General features: G+C 40.9%; 1 protein-coding gene across 1 annotated transcript in view; it reads right to left on the reverse strand.

Moving 5' to 3' along the window:
* HAO1 (hydroxyacid oxidase 1) overlaps positions 1–16,310 on the reverse strand; it is a 226,464-nt gene that overhangs the window by 194,128 nt on the left and 16,026 nt on the right. The window contains exon 2 of the mRNA XM_078647081.1: positions 4,307–4,458. Within this exon, the coding sequence (XP_078503207.1) occupies positions 4,307–4,458 (152 nt within the window). The remainder of the gene's footprint in view (positions 1–4,306; positions 4,459–16,310) is intronic.

Raw genomic sequence — 16,310 nt, forward strand, 5'->3', positions numbered from 1 at the left:
TTTGCAGAATCGTATCTAGACAAATAAAAATATTTAAATGTGCCATATTTATCTGACAATAAATGAATATGAAGTCTTTGCACGTTTATGAAGGCAGAAGCTACCACTGACAAAAGGAGGTGACAATATAATAGGTATAAGAAGTAAAAAAGAAGCATTTGCAAAATCAATGCGTTTCATCACTAATAGGCAAACCTTTGGGCTTTTCCGATGCTTTTTGTCAATGCCGTGAACTCGCATCCATCAAGAACCGGGCACACACATGGCTGGCACACTAGTAATGGCTGTTCCTTGCGCACATGTGACATATAGTGGTTGTGGTGGATAACCATATTGGAGCAGTAAATTAAAATGTTAAAACAAAAGTGACAAAGAAACACATGAGTCACAAAATAATAACTGGGTGGCCCGTCAGCACCGTGCAGCAGTTGGGGGGGGGGAGTGGGGGAAGGGCAGGGGGGTCTTGAAAACGAAATCAATAAATAAAATAAAAAAAATAAAAATGCAACACCAGGAGCGGGATAGGGAGTGAGGCAGGATGTGGAATGGGGTGCAGGAGGACATGAAAAGAGGGCACTCAAGGCCCTTATGCTGAGCAAAAGGAGCAGAGTTAAAAGAAAGGGAACACATGCGCTCTAGAGGAGTGCTCAATAACATATAAACAAGCAGGCCAGGACTGGCCGTTGCGGGCACCGGGCAATACCCCGGTCGGCCGCAAGGGTGGGGGCCGTTTTTGGTCCCAAGGGGGCCGTTTTTGTTACAGGGACGTTTTTGCAGCATAGCTGCAAAATCGGCCCTGTAGCAAATTCGGCGGAAAAGCGGCCCTGGTAAAGAGCTCGGTGGCATCCCCCCCTCCCCCAGGGGGAGGAGGGGGGGCCGGCCGAGCACTTTGCCAGGGCCGGTTTTGGTTCCCAGTCGGGCCCTGTAAACAAGCATTCATAAAGTCATTCGGCGTTGTAGAGAAGCCAGTGAAGCACAAAATAATTTTCTGCACAATGCTTTGCCAATGCTTATTTTTGGGAGTTCATACTGCCCTATTCATAAACACGAGTGACATAAAGTATTTCCAGGAAAGATAAGGTGATATCATTGAATAAGATATTTTTGTGTTGCATCAAGAAAATTCCATTCTTTCTTCAAAGACAATAGAAAGAAACCTACACAAAATAGGCATCCATGCATCTATTATAGAGCACTTCACACACATACGAGTGCAAAAATCATATGACTGCATTAAAGATATAAACAAATATTTAGTACAAATTAAATAATTTAAAATGTTCTTTTTTAGAAATATAGAAATAAAAATGTAAAAATATGCTGAGAAGAGGAGGGCTTTTACTACTGTTTACAATACTGCTACACTTGCACAATTACAAACCCGACGTGCATAGGCACCCAGGGAAAACATATATGCTATTTAAATAAAAGATAGTTAAACAAGATGAAATAAAGAATTAAACGAGTTATTGAATAGAGTACATTTTAAATGTTAAATTGTCCCTCATGCTTTCCAGTACAGACAGAAAGATACACCCAAACGTCCTTTACAAAAGAATGTAAGACTGATATGTGCATGTGGTTTACAGCAAGGAAACATATGCACTCCAATAGAGTGCTCAGTACATAATGAGAAAAGCCTCCCTTACCATGTGCAGTGAAAGGATATAGCTCATCCGATCTGAACACTAAAAGGCCAAAATACTCCTGGGAGAGTCATATATAAGAACAGAGATACAAGCCATCAAATCAGGAGCACGGAAGTAAGACAGACAACAAAGCCATCCAATCATGAGCAGGGGAATAATAATAAGAAGATCTAACATATAGCTTATGATGCTGCAATTGTTTTGAAATCAAAGGGGACAGAATCAAACAAAGGGAACTTCCTAAATCTCTAATATTGGTGACTGTTGGTGATGTAAGATTGGGTAGGCCTGCATCATTTCACTGACTGACCTTTTTAACATTCCAACTTTTTCTGTTTCTCCCGGTTTAATTTAGAAAACTCAACCCAAGATGAGGGCATAATTCATGTGCATTGCAGCTAATCTTCCCCAGGCAAATGTTTCTCTTACTCAAAGGAACTTAAGTTAATAGCATGTATAGCCATTGTCAGTGGGTGACAATCCATAGCAAACAGTAATCAAACAGCATCCAGACGATTATAAATGTACACTGATATTTATAATTGATAGGTATGCCAAGACGTGGTTCCTGTATCTCAATGATGAGGCCTAAATCTCTCCAAACTAGTTTCAGGTTGCTTGAGTTCCCCCCTGGAAGGGACCTGGCTTGGCAGTTTCAGCTGAACTGTTACCATTGACGAATGAGTGAGGGTGATTTGCAAATGGCTGGCCCTTTTCTAGAGCTTCCCAGTATATACAAAAACAATTTATTGGAATCTGGCCATAGTTATTTATGAGAGGTGGAGCATAACTGAAATGTTGGACTTGGCGCTCTCAACTGGTTCACTCCCATACATTTTGCCTTCACCCCTCCTGTTTTGCTTCATAGGTTTTTGTTGGCTTAAAGACTGTGTGCATAATGTATTCTACTGTACTCTATTTTTTTTAAATTGGTGTGGTTTTTTTCTTGTGTTTCGTTTTCACTTAATTACTGTTTGTGTGCTGCATAGATATTTTACACATTGTCCCTTAGTTAAGCCTGACTGCTTTTGTGCCAAGCTACCAGATGGTTAAGCACAGGTTCATTTAGCAACTTTTGGATTTCATCCTGAGAAGGATTGTGGCTGCTGCTTGAGAAAGGCTCACACCCCCTCAATGTTTCACAATAAGGTTTTCACATATCATCCTTTTTTTCCTTGGTGTGATGTAAATGTTATGGCTGTGCACAGATGTGGGCCAAAGACCCACTGTGCCATAGACATTAATCTAAACCTTAACAAAAGGGCTAAATAGGCCACAACCAGATCTGGATGGTATCTGGCTTGACTGTTCAGGCTGCATTATTTCTGTATTAGTATTAGCAGGACCAAGGGGATTTGCACACAACGATTCGGAGTCTAGACAGGCATAGTGGGCAAAAAACAAAACAATCAACTGACAGGCATCCTGAGTAATTAGCAGTGACTGACATTAATTGAAGCATTCCAACCATCATTTTTCTATTTTCCACAGCATTATTTATTGGACAGATTTTATCATTCCATAGATGTTTGGTTGGGAACCTTTAGCCAGTGGCCCATTCGCCAGAAGGCGTATGCACTCCAGCATTGGTAGACCCATCCAAAGCAGGCTGGGACATCCAAAATGCACCTAACGTGTACCTGGCATAAAGGGAGAGTCTCTTTAAAAATTTTGAGAAGCAAACAATCCCTAATATTGGGGTTTTTTAATGAAAAAAACTTTCAGGGTGGGGGGTCATTGTGTTTTTTTCCAGAAACAATCTCCTGCTTTGGGAATTTGTTTCTGAAAAACAAAACGTTTTGAAAGGTTTGGTGAGGGGCTATCAAAACCGACTGTGGCTGGCAACCAAACTCATTGTACATTCAAAGGAATTGTAGTCCCTTTCAATATACAGAGATGACCACCGGGCTGGCAGTGATGTCTAAATTTGATGGACAGTAGCGCCAGGGTGGCAGAGGTAATGTTCTCTGTGATCCCGATGGATGGAGTATCATAAACCAAAGCTTAAATCAGGCCTCAAGTCTGAACCCGGAACTTGAAGGGACCTGGAAGTTGAAGCCAGGATGAGGCTTCACATTTATACGAATGGTGAAGCAATCATTGGTATCTACTCTTTTGATGTTTATTCCGCTCTAAGCTTTTAGCACCAAATATTGGGGGTTCAGCAGGACCCAAAAAACGTGTCTAATTTTGAGGAACCCTAGCTGCCATCACAATCCTGCCTTGCCCCACCGGGAGGATTTGAGATTCAATAAAAAGAAAATACCTTCCTAAGATAACATTCTTGACAACGTTGACCACTATACTTTCCTGGCACCCTCTCCATCAAATCATCTAGCTGGTGAAAAAGATGTGAATGCAAGCAAGGGCAGAACACATTTTATCAATCCCACAGTCTTTACAACGACTGCTGTTCTAGGTTTCTGGTTTTATGTTACACACAAACACCTGTCCCTCTGGCATTGCATTTCCCTTAAAAAATACCTCAGTAGTGGAGGACATTAGCTTTGAATATTTTTTCAAGATCAATGCTTCCATTTGTCACAAACTGGTTCCATCCTTTACAAAACGGGAGGCATTTGGTCAAAAGAAATATTATTATTGCTCAGATGTATACTGCAATTGTTTAAATGCATTTTGTGTTAAAATATGTATACCTCTAACAGTAGCTGTTTCTCCATCAGGATGAGCCATCCTCTGCATTGCAGTAGCCCCAACACATATTGGCATACTTATATTATGTCCCAATACAGAAGTTGATAGGTCTAATAAAGACACATCCCGCAACATCCGAGGGCGCAACTTCCATCTGCCAAAAAATAGATAATTTACAAAACATATGAGGATGTAAAAAAAATTAACATGTATAACTGTGCATGAAGTGAAAAGTTCTACTGAAAAGACTAGTTTTTAATGTAAGGAAGGGCATGCAGAAGCAGAAATCCGTTTTTAAAGAGACAATCAACAAAGAAGTGATTACTGCTGGAAGGTGGAGTAAAAAAAACACATACCAAATCATAACTAATCAAAAAATGATAGGGCCTTATTTAAAGTTTGGTTGGGTGTGGGACATCGGTCATAAATTCTCAGATGTCCTGTCAGCCCTCTAAGAGGGTTTAGGACCTTTAAATAAACTAACATCCACCACTTTTTGTGGATTTCCCCCATGATCCGAACTTTAAATAAGGTCGTTAGTTTCAGCATTATTCGAGTTCTAGGGACTGGAAAAACTGTTTTTCTTGAACTGCTGTTTAAAGTGGTGCATAGAAATAAACTGTCACATTGTATCAGAGAGCTGTTAAATGCATTTGAAACAACAGAGAAATCAATTGCAATACAAATATATGAAATGCAGTATGTAAGCCATAATCAGTGGAAAGTCCAGGAGGCATAATGATGAAAGTGGAATTGGCCGTCAAGTGCAGAGAGCCAAATCAAAGCACGTTGTAATTGATATTTGAAAAAGAAACTGATCAGAAAGTGACGTCAGTATCAGGGGACATAAACCTCTGCAACAATAATGTGGCATGCAATGAAGTTCAACATTTCAAGAGCTATATGAACTTACTTTGGGATAAGCAGTTTGTGTTCAGAGAACATTGACTAGAAAACGCTTGTGCCAAATAATTGTACGAAAATGTTCATAATTAAGATCTAATCCCCTTTTATGAACAATTTGAAAGTTAGAATTCTACTTGTCATAATATTAGTGCATTACTTTAAATTTAGAATGGAACTTTCAAGGAAGAAATTGATTCGCAATTAATATATAAGTAAAATGGTCTCTAATCCCATTCCCTTTCTCCAGAAAATCTACGGAACGTGATGTGGCCACAGAATGTTGGACCTGCACAGATCCAGATATACAACCTTTTTAGCAAACTTAAGTCCTTACCCTGTGGAGAATCCACTGCCACAAGAGTAATGAATTAAATCTAAAATGTGCGTGTTGACTAATCTCCATAAAATGGGTAAATTGGCCTCATAGTCATGTCCCTTCCTACCCACCGTCAAAAAAGGGTTTGATCCTCATCAACTTCATACAGCACCAATACACTATTTATTGCCTGCCTCAAATGTAGCTTCTTAAAGCTTGGGTTGAAGACATACTTGGGCAGAAAAGAGGGACTATGATGTAGGCATATCCATGTGTAATGCAGATACATTTCAATGTATTGTATGCATCTCCATATTTCAGCAATATGAGAGCCCTAGCAACATTTTTCATGGACATCCTTGTGCAACAACCCTCCACTCAGACATTTTGGAAGTCAGGAAAAGTAGGATGATTTTCTCTGGATGCCATCAATGTTATACAAAGTAGTTGAATTTCAGCCTTCACTGAAACTATCTGAACACTTTGGTTGGTGGGTATCCTTCAGTACCAGGTAAATGTCAATGTTATCAGTGTTCTGATGGCTAGCGATATCCATATGATCCAATTAGTATGTTGATTGGTGAAGTAACTCCCCAGTATCAAACCTTTTGATGTTTATAAAAACGTTAATTCACATCTTTCGTGGAAAAAAACAATCATTAGGACTTGTCGTGTATTTCTATAGGTTCTGAATCGATCCCCCTATTCCTGACCCTATTCTGGTTAAACTACCTAGCTAGTTAACTAACAGTCAGCCCATGAGGCAAGAAATTCCCCATGATGCAGATACCGTTATCTGACGCAGTCACACTACGGCACAGGAACGTGTTATCTGATTAGGTCATAACGCTTGAGATCTAATTAGACAAGCGATATTCCTCCAGCCCCTGATAAGGCATACGACGTTCTCATAACAAATCAAACCTATGACAACCTGGATAATCCGTGCGGCCATTGTTTTGATTTCACAGAGAACTTTAGTAAAGAATGTGCTAACGAGCAAGTCGTATGACATCTTTATTGACGTACCTATGTCCATCCTTACGTCAATCCCGGCACCTTTAAGGTATAAATATTGCCGATCTTGCCCTATGCAAAACACACGCGTGGTGACAAGACGGAGCAGCCATACTTGCCGAAGCCGAGAGCAGAAGCAGACCCCGCAGGCAGCAGCCCCGCCTTCCTGACGCGCTGAGAGACGCGCTGCTATCTCAAGCCGAGAGACCCAGCACCGGCGCTTCCGGGTAGCCCTCGCAGGCAGCCTGGAATATCGAGAGCAGAGAAAGAGATACCATTCCTCATTCATCCTAAATTCCAGGTACAGAACTGAATAACCCCTCACAGAGAATTCTTTAGTTATTCACTTGGCAAAAACAAACTTAACTTAAACTGTAACTTTCTATTCCCGCCCACGCATTAGACTTAGGTCAGGTACACGGGGTAGGCGTATTTAGAAACACCAGTTGAGTACGTTTAGTCAAATGTATATGTGTATGTAAATATATTTTAATCATTTTAAACATCATATGGCTCAGAAACCATATCAATGTTTTTACAGTATTATTTTATACTATTGCTTTTAATGTATGCACTTTACTTAACTATAAGTATCGCAATAATATCGATCCATTTCTCTTGTACGAGAAAAGAGACTGATCAATAAATAACACCTTTTATTGAACACGCCCGTCTCTTCCTTTTCTCTACATTCTGATGAGACTAAGAATGCACGTACTGACTGAGTAAAATAATTGCCTTGTGCTCACACGACTCTCGAGATTGACTCTTGATTAGGGGAGAGCAAAGTTGTCATGTTCTATGGTTGTCAGAAACTAAATCCCTTCTTGTCTAATCAGGGAAGTTAATCCTTCCTTGAACATTCGAGAAAGTTTCTAGCGAACTCTGAGCTTAGCTGGCAAACCCAAAAATTAAGTCTAGTATCGACAGTAGTAGACCTAGTTAACGTCTGGCCTAGGCCTTTACTGCTGTAGGTACTATTCCAATGCGCAGAGCCTATTGGGAAAATAGGAACTACACTACATGGCGCCCAACGCGTTTGGAAAGGGCGATAAAACTAACGTAAGACATTTAGAGTAACTCAGTCGTGCTTTCTCACTCAGACCCCTTTTTCCAAAATACTCCAAAGAAGTCTGGAGTGGGTGAAAGGTTATTATATCCTCCAAAACCTCGCAGGAGGGAACTCCTATGTATGGTTCTTGGTCTAGTCAACGTTGAAGGATAAAACAGTTCCAGAATATTGTGCATCTAATCTCTGTTTCCATAAAGAAACCTGATCTGCAAATAAAAATAATACCATCCTGTCAGTAAAATGGGAGACAGTGATGGAGAAAGAGAGGCAATTAGATTAGCTACTGAAATAGCAGATGCTGATGCTACCATGCAAACAGCAGACCCGGATATAATACTCATCCAGGTCGCCAAAAGGAGATCTATAACCTTAAAACTTATAGAAAATGGACTGACACCTAGAGGTGGCACAGTCATATTCGTAATTGAGGCACACGAATATCGGCAGACAGAGGTATACTATACATGGATACATTTTCCAGCAGCAAATGCTGTAACAAAGTACTTCCACTATTACAAAGTAGAGGAACCTCCTGAAACGTACACTCCTTTCGAGGAGGTGGAAGTACCACTCAAATTCCAAGAGCATTTGCTCTTATTTGATGGCGCCCTAAAACATAATAATCACATTACAAGGCTCGGTCCTTTAGGAAGACCAGGAGCAACGTGGCCGGTCTTAGCCGGATACACACCACATCCAGACATCGACGAGATGACTGCACCAGAGCTATTAATACAGCTAAAACAACTACTAAAAATTCACAGACAATTAGTTCAGTATGTAATGCGGACTTCTACAATTCAGCCAGCGATTAAACTACCACAGCTGACCTCTCACCAGGGGAACACAAATAAAATTACACCACAGAACATCCAATCCTGCCTAGGTAAGGTTCCAGCTAAAAGGGAACAGATACCATTCTGGTTGGCACAGAAAATCACCCAAATAGAGGCGGTGTTTCCTGACACCACCCCGCTAGAAAAACACAGGATTCTGACTATATGTCTCCCAATGGGAATCGCACCACACATTGAGGACTGTGACACTTGGGGTACAGTCTTTGCTTCCATCTACACAAAAACGCACGGTGTTCCATCCATTTCGGTAATACCAGATGTGCTAAAGCAAATTCAAGATGAATATGGTCCAGAACCTGCTTTAACTCTTGGTATGAAATTACTGAAAGACTTCAAGCAGGTCTCGGCTATATTACTAGCCAACATAAAGGGTGAAGCAGCAAACGTGGCGATCCGCCAGAGGTTAAAAGAGACAGATATAGCAGACCAACCAGCTGAAATTGCCAGAATCATAGAAAAATCCTATGAAGAACTAGGCAGAGATAGTCTAGGTGGAATACCAGTAAAACCGCAACTGACTACAAGTCCAGAAAAAATGTTTTTTAATAATAATAATAATTCACCAAAAAAGAACTGGGATGGGAACAAACAATCCAATCCTAAAGAAAAGAAATTCCAGTCCAGAGGAAGGTCTCCTAGGCGAAGAGAGAAATCTCCAAACCCGAGACAAAGGTCACCTCAGAGTGAACCCTCTGGGAATAGATATAACCTTAGAAATAGGGATAATATTAAAAAACCTGATAGATATCAAGACATTGATACACGTCCCTCTCAATCTTTTCAGAATTCCTCGCAGAAATCGGAAAGAAGAGGACGATCAGAAGAGCACGCCAAGTCCAAAGACAAGGAACCTGCTCAACTGAAAAAGAAATCACAATTTCCAAAAAAGAAGGTAGCCAGTATCAAGGTAGTTAACAATGCCGAGAATACTGAGGACACAATTGAAAAACGGAGAGTGGGCCCAGACAATGCTAGACAGCGCAGCAGAGGTGAGCATAGCTCGCAAAGTCCTTATGAATCATCTGGAGACAGTGGACACGAATGAATACCTTCAAGTGGAAACTGCAGATACCAGAGTTAGCAAGCCCCACAAAATATACGAGATAACATTACGTATAGAGGGAGATAAGACTAGGAAAATAAGGGGACTATTTTGGGATAACCTATCCAAGGGCTATGACATCCTTCTAGCTGAAAAAGACTGGCCACCGGAGTTTGTCAGGGAGTGCCCTCATGGCGAAGAAGTAATTATGCCTGCCTTCTCGAATCAAATACCGATTCATAAAAAATACACACTTGCTAGAAAGTGGGCAGTGGCCTTAGCACCTGCTTTATATAAAAATCACGTAGGATGGGATGAGGATTCTCCTCCTCACAAAGTCCAGTTAAAATCACAACCAACTGCACAAAGGCAGTACCCAATTAAGTAAGAAGCTAAAAAACAAGTAAATGAAATACTAGATCAGCTAGAATACCAAGGGGTGATTGAAACTTGCACCTCACAAATGAACAATCCTTTGTTTCCGGTCTCCAAACCAGACAATTCGTACCGTCTAGTTTTGGATTACCGACACCTTAACACATGTTGCAAAACTTTTGCAGTGCAAAACTCACACAGTGCTGCACTAATGAATAACATAGTGCGCAAAAAATACAAAACAACCATGGACATCTCCAACGGATTCTTTTGTCAAAACATAGCACCAGAGAGCAGATATTTAACTGCATTCTCAGTAAATGGCACTCAAAAACAATTCTGTCGGTTAGCCCAGGGGTACAAGAATAGCCCGGGGGTATTCTCAGCGAGAGTAACAGAATTACTACAACAATATGATGATGAAGCATTATCTTATGTCGATGACATTTACTTAACAGATGATGACTTGGAGACTCACTTGAAAAGAGTGAACACCATAATACTTGGTTTCGCTGCAGAGGGTTACAAATTCAACTTCAAAAAGTCCAGAATTGCCCATCTGACGGTCCTATTCTTAGGATATGAGTTATCAAGTGAAGGCAAAAGCCTGGCAGACAATTTCCTAGAGAAATGTGCCGTAATCCAAGCTCCTAAAACACTAAAAAACCTACAGTCAATTCTAGGCTTCCTAAATTTCGGAAGAACTTACATTGCTAATTACGCAGAAAGGGTCAAGCCCCTTTACGATCTAATTAAACCAGACTTTAAAAGATCCAGTTGGACTCAAACTCACACAGAAATTTTGAGATCCTTACAAACAGACATGCTAATTAAAACAAAATTAGAAACCCGTGATAATACACGCAACCTTGTGATCCGAGTCATCCCAGGGAAATGCGGATACACATACCTGACCTCTAATGAGGGAGAAAAGGTACTAATTGCATTCAAATCACATTTGTACACAAAAGCTGAACAGAGATTCAGCAACAAAGGAAAAATGGTTCAAGCAGTTCAAACCGCAATAGCTAGAGAAAAAGACATAGCTGATGGTCGACATATCACAGTCAGAACAGCTGAATCAGCCTTCGAGGCATTAACAACACCGTGTAATTTACCAACAACAACATTGGATCCAGATTGGTTGCAATGGGTAAATTCAATCACAACGGACAAAGTATACTACTTCTTTGATCCAGAACTAGAAGAATTGAAAAATCTAAAATATGAAAAAACGTATCCTCTGCCAATCGACATTCTGCCTCTAAGACATTACGCCTGTGTAATCTATACAGACGGACATGCTCAACCCTCCGTTTGGGGAGAACATGCATACAATCCCACATGTGAGATTACAAAAGAAGTGTGGCACGGAGGTAAACTAAGACCTCTATTAACAAAATCACACTCAGTAGAAACTAATTCAGAACTGCAAACTGAAATATTAGCTTTGAAAATGGCGCTAGATAATGCGGATCGCGAATTCCCGACGCTTATAGTGTCAGATTCATATTTCTGCGTCAAAGCATATAACAAGGATTTGCAGACATGGATTCAGAACGGTTACAAAGATGACACAGATGCACCAATAAAGCAGAGACTTCTCTGGGAACAAATAGCTCTTTTGAAGAAAGAACTACCAAAGACTCACGTGACTCACTCACTGAGTCATCAGCGTGATGGCGTTCACGTTGTGGGGAATTCATTGGCTGAGACAGCCGCAGCGGCAGCCACTAAATCGGCTCCCGTAGATAGAAAAAAGCGTACATTAAAATACATTGACGGCGAAACATTGCTGGCGGTGAAAACGTCATCAAAAGGCGACTGCTCAGCGTTACCGATCAACTATCCACTCAATTATACATACATAATCGATGCAAACTCTGTCCCTTTTGCTCGAATCCCTGGAGTGGGGGATAGAGTGATTCCAAACATGGACAGGAGAAACTTGTTAATCGCAGACGCACACATGGGCGAGGGTCACAGACACCTTAAATTAAAAGATTCTCTGGAAGAATTACAATCACGGTACTGGTGGCCAGGCATGAGCCTGCACTACACCATGTTTGTAAAAAACTGCCCAAACTGCAACAGAGATCGCAGTGGGGAGAGAAGCAGTTTAATACCTCGTCGTATCAAGGCAGATAACATCTCCACTAAAAAGAATGGCTTGCGATTAACATATACAGGCTAGTTCCCACTTATAATGTAGATCCACAGCACTCGGCTGACGTCCGGACTGTTATACAAGATTTGCGAGTCTAAATGGCATATACGCTAAGAGCATGCTACGTTCGACCATTTTTTTTTCTTTTTCTCAGGCAATCCAGCCTGGGGGGGGAAAGAATGGCCAAATGAGCACAGCCCAGCGGGAATCTTCTCACTTCCTTCCTGAGGGTATGGGATGGTGTAAAGAAAAAACCAAGACAGAAAGCAATCTATAATAGAAAGGATATTAGGTTCGGGAGCTTGGTGGGTCAACCATCTAATAAGTGTCCAACGTAGTCTAAATAACTTGCCAAGAAATTCTCTGAAGGGATTCAGTCCGTACGAATTATTATTCGGAACTAGGATGTTGATCTCTGACCTTGATAGTCAGACTTCAGTGGTAATAGAAAAAACCTTTGATGTCAAAGACCGTTTGGCTATTTTGCAGGACTTAAACAAAACAAGAAAAGACCTGAGCAACATACAGTTGAAACAACAGCCAACAACCACTGAAGAATCACCACCTGTCCCAGCAAGACCTGTCTGGATTCCAAAAGTCGGGGATCTAGTCAGGGAAAAGATCGCGGTAAAGAAGGAATTTGGGCCTTCTTACAGAAAAGCAGTTCCTGTCTTGTCTGTCAACGGGACAAGATCAGTTGTACTACCGCCACTTGCTGGAAAAAAGGAGAACCGAGTTGTATCCATCGACCTGGTAAAACCACAACATGTGGCCGATAACAAACAGTAGGCCAAGTGGACTCCCAATAAGTAGCAGAACACCAAGGTTTGCTACCAGTACAGAGGTCCTATCAAAGAGGCTCATCACATTCGAAACGCCTACAGAAGAACAACAAGGACTATGCAACAATGCAATAGAACTTAGACCTCTGAAAACCCAAATAAAGACATTTAGTAGAGACACACCAATCTATACAGAAGTACCAAGTGAAAATGCAAGAAACAAAAATCCTGAACCAATTGGAACAATTGACAGAACTGCATCCGGTTACTTCATCAACTTCGATGATTCCTCTGACGGTTTCAGCGAACAAAAGACACAGCCATCATCAAAATCCTTTAAAGACAAAGCGAAGGAACTTTTGAAACAACTAAAAGAAACATATCTGATTTCTCCATGGATTGAATTTTGGGTGGGTTTTGGTGCATTTATCCTCATACTTTGGCTCATCATGGTATTTACCTTGGGACGCTTCATTGAGGGAAAATATGCTAAAATGGACACAGCAAGTCAGAACATCAACTTGGTCCTCAAACCACACACATCTTCACACGTCGAGAAACGAGAACTTTCTTCAGAACTTTCTTCAGCCAACTTCACAGCAATTCCAATACCTGGTGGGGTAGCCTGGGACAACACTGACTATGAAATTTATGGTCCGGTCGAGATCCTGAAATATCCACACCAAATCAAGATCTCTTTGAGTGACTTTGCAAAACCAAACTCATTTGCTGATGATTGGGACTTTGAAAGTATTAACAATATGATGTCTGACTTAGTAATGTCTGCTAAATTTACAAAACATGATTATTTGCAGGGTTCTACAAATTATGATAGTATGTATTGCTATAACCACTATGGTAACCATTTCTTGCATAAATCTGCACAACCTAGAAATGTTTTAAGTTATAATCAATGGGAACATTGTGCTACACCTCCAAAAGGGAGCTCTAGAACCGTATATGACAAATATTCATATTTTTCAGGTTTTAACATAACTAATGCTGAAACATTTTATTACAAATTGTCAAACAAGACAGGGATGAAAACCATGATAACCAACACAAAATTGATATATTCGGATTCTTTCTTTGAAAAAATGAATACTTTTGGATTTGATTATTGGGACAAACATGTTGATTTGAAAAGTGTTTGGGGTACAAAAGAATGGCAAGTACAGGGTTTAGAAGCTTTGTTTAGAGCCTGCATGATCCCAGAACAAATGATATTTTTAAATGACACCGTCCAACAAACCACCTGTCTTGGCCTAGCAAAAATCAAAGATTTAAATAACCTATCTATTCCAAAGCCAACAATGTTTAGCAATAACTCTGATACAGATGAAGGAATAGACATAAACCATATACTTAACCAAAACAGAACACATCCTGATTGGAAACAATGGTTGATCTGGCCCACAGATACAAATAACTGTCAAGATAGATTCCTGAATAAAACACAGGGTTTCAAAATGACCAGGCCAGACCCTAGATATCCCCAAAGACATCACCCAGGGATAATAACAACCTACAGTGTGGGCAAATTATGCCTTCAATGGCTACAAACTTCCACACTGCCTGAAATTAAGCAACACCTAACTTTACTTACTGATGGTGCTGACTTGCGTGATTTCATACTGGGACCACGCAAACAGCGTCATAAGCGTTTCATAGCAGCCTCTGTATATGCAGCATACAATGAGGCCTGGAAGGTTACTCAAATTGAGACAGCAGAAAGAATACGGGAAATTGACCGTATTAATTTGGAAAAATCACTTTCTGTAGTGGACAATGGGTTAATGACTCTGTCCTCCAGAATTTTTTCATTGGACAGCATTGTGTCTTCAGCAATCGATATATTATCGCAAGACTTACTATTATTACAACATGGTCAGTCACAATTGCGTTCTATTGTACAGCTTGGTTGGACGTTACAAAATCTGCGTTCAGGCTATGTGCCTTGGCGTTTAATCAACACAACGTCACTATTCCAAATCTTTAACCTTACTGATAGACAAATCGGTATGGCGCAGAAGGGTGCTGATTATACAATCTTGAGCATTGAAAAACTAGAAAGATTACCAATGACAATGTCAGAACGACCTGTCAGTGAATGGATAATACACGGAATCATAAATATTCCAATCTCAACCTTCAGGTTTCAATACTGCCAAAAATATATACAGGCTGGCATGTACGAGAAATTGGGAAAAGGGTACCTTAAAACAACTTGGAACCTGCCCTATTCACATGCATGTGTCAGTAACAAAGGACAGAAAGTGTTTCTTAGTGGCAACAATTGTGCTATGTCACTGAGCGGCACGCTTCTGTGTAACGGTATTAGTTTGCACGGAGCCTGTGAAGGGAATTCATACAACCTTTCATGTCACCAGCAAGGCGCACCTGCAACTGAAATAGAACCATTCTTTCAAAGACTCTATAATGGGAGTTACATTCTTATTGTAGACCGCAGATGCTGTAGTCTTATGCCCGGGACTCCTTATCTCGTCACTAGGCCGGCGAAGGTCAAGTGCTGTGGACGTTCTTTGTTCCCCAGCTCCTTTCCAGACAGGGAGGCAAGGGCATGGCCCGGTCTGAAAATTACTTCTATTCGAATAGACACTTTAAGCAGAATGAAAACAGTGCTTCTTCAGATGCCTACAAGGCTCACGTCATCTAAAGAAACGTATGATCTACAAGTCGCAAGGACGACTGCAGAGATACATACACTATTATCAACCAATTCCCCCGTACATTTCGCGGAAATCCTGAGCGAAATCTTAAATATTTCTGATACCACAGGGGTCTCAAAGGTATTTAAGACAGTATTTTCGATGGCATTAACACCATTCAAAGCCATACTGGGTATTTTTCCAGACTTCGTCCATTCGATTTTTGGCGAACTTCCCCTGATCCTAGGACTAATTGCAGGAATCCTATTCCTAGTCCTTATTTTTCGTTATGGCAACCCATGTCACAGAACAGAATCTCACGACAATGGAAGATACGATCCTAGCCATTGGATACCGGGACCGGATATCAAAAATCCTGGGACTCTCCCGGCTTAGAGACCTAAACATGACTTGGTTTCTATCATTTCGACCAATGTGGCAAAGGTGTGTTTTACCTGTACTAAGGTGTCTGCTATGCGGAGAAGAATGCGTGTTAGACACCTGTCTGACGCTACAATCGGATGCGCCAGTGGATGCAGATACACTGTTGGTTCCTACCAAGGTTCACGCACTGTGCTGCCCTCAAAGGCTGCCAATTCTGATGACGGCATTCCTGGAATCTTCACAACTGCGATTGAAGAGTAGTGAAGTTCAAGATGAAAGCAGCATCGAACAGGTACGACCTTCTGTCAGCAATGCAAATCAGAATGTCAATGGAGACAATCATGCGCATGAATGCATGGTTACCCCTATTTCCGACTTAGTGGAACTTTCCCATGAAGCTGTTGACAGTTTTTTCGAAA

This window comes from Lissotriton helveticus, chromosome 6 (assembly GCF_964261635.1).
Source record: "Lissotriton helveticus chromosome 6, aLisHel1.1, whole genome shotgun sequence".
NCBI lineage: Eukaryota > Metazoa > Chordata > Amphibia > Caudata > Salamandridae > Lissotriton > Lissotriton helveticus.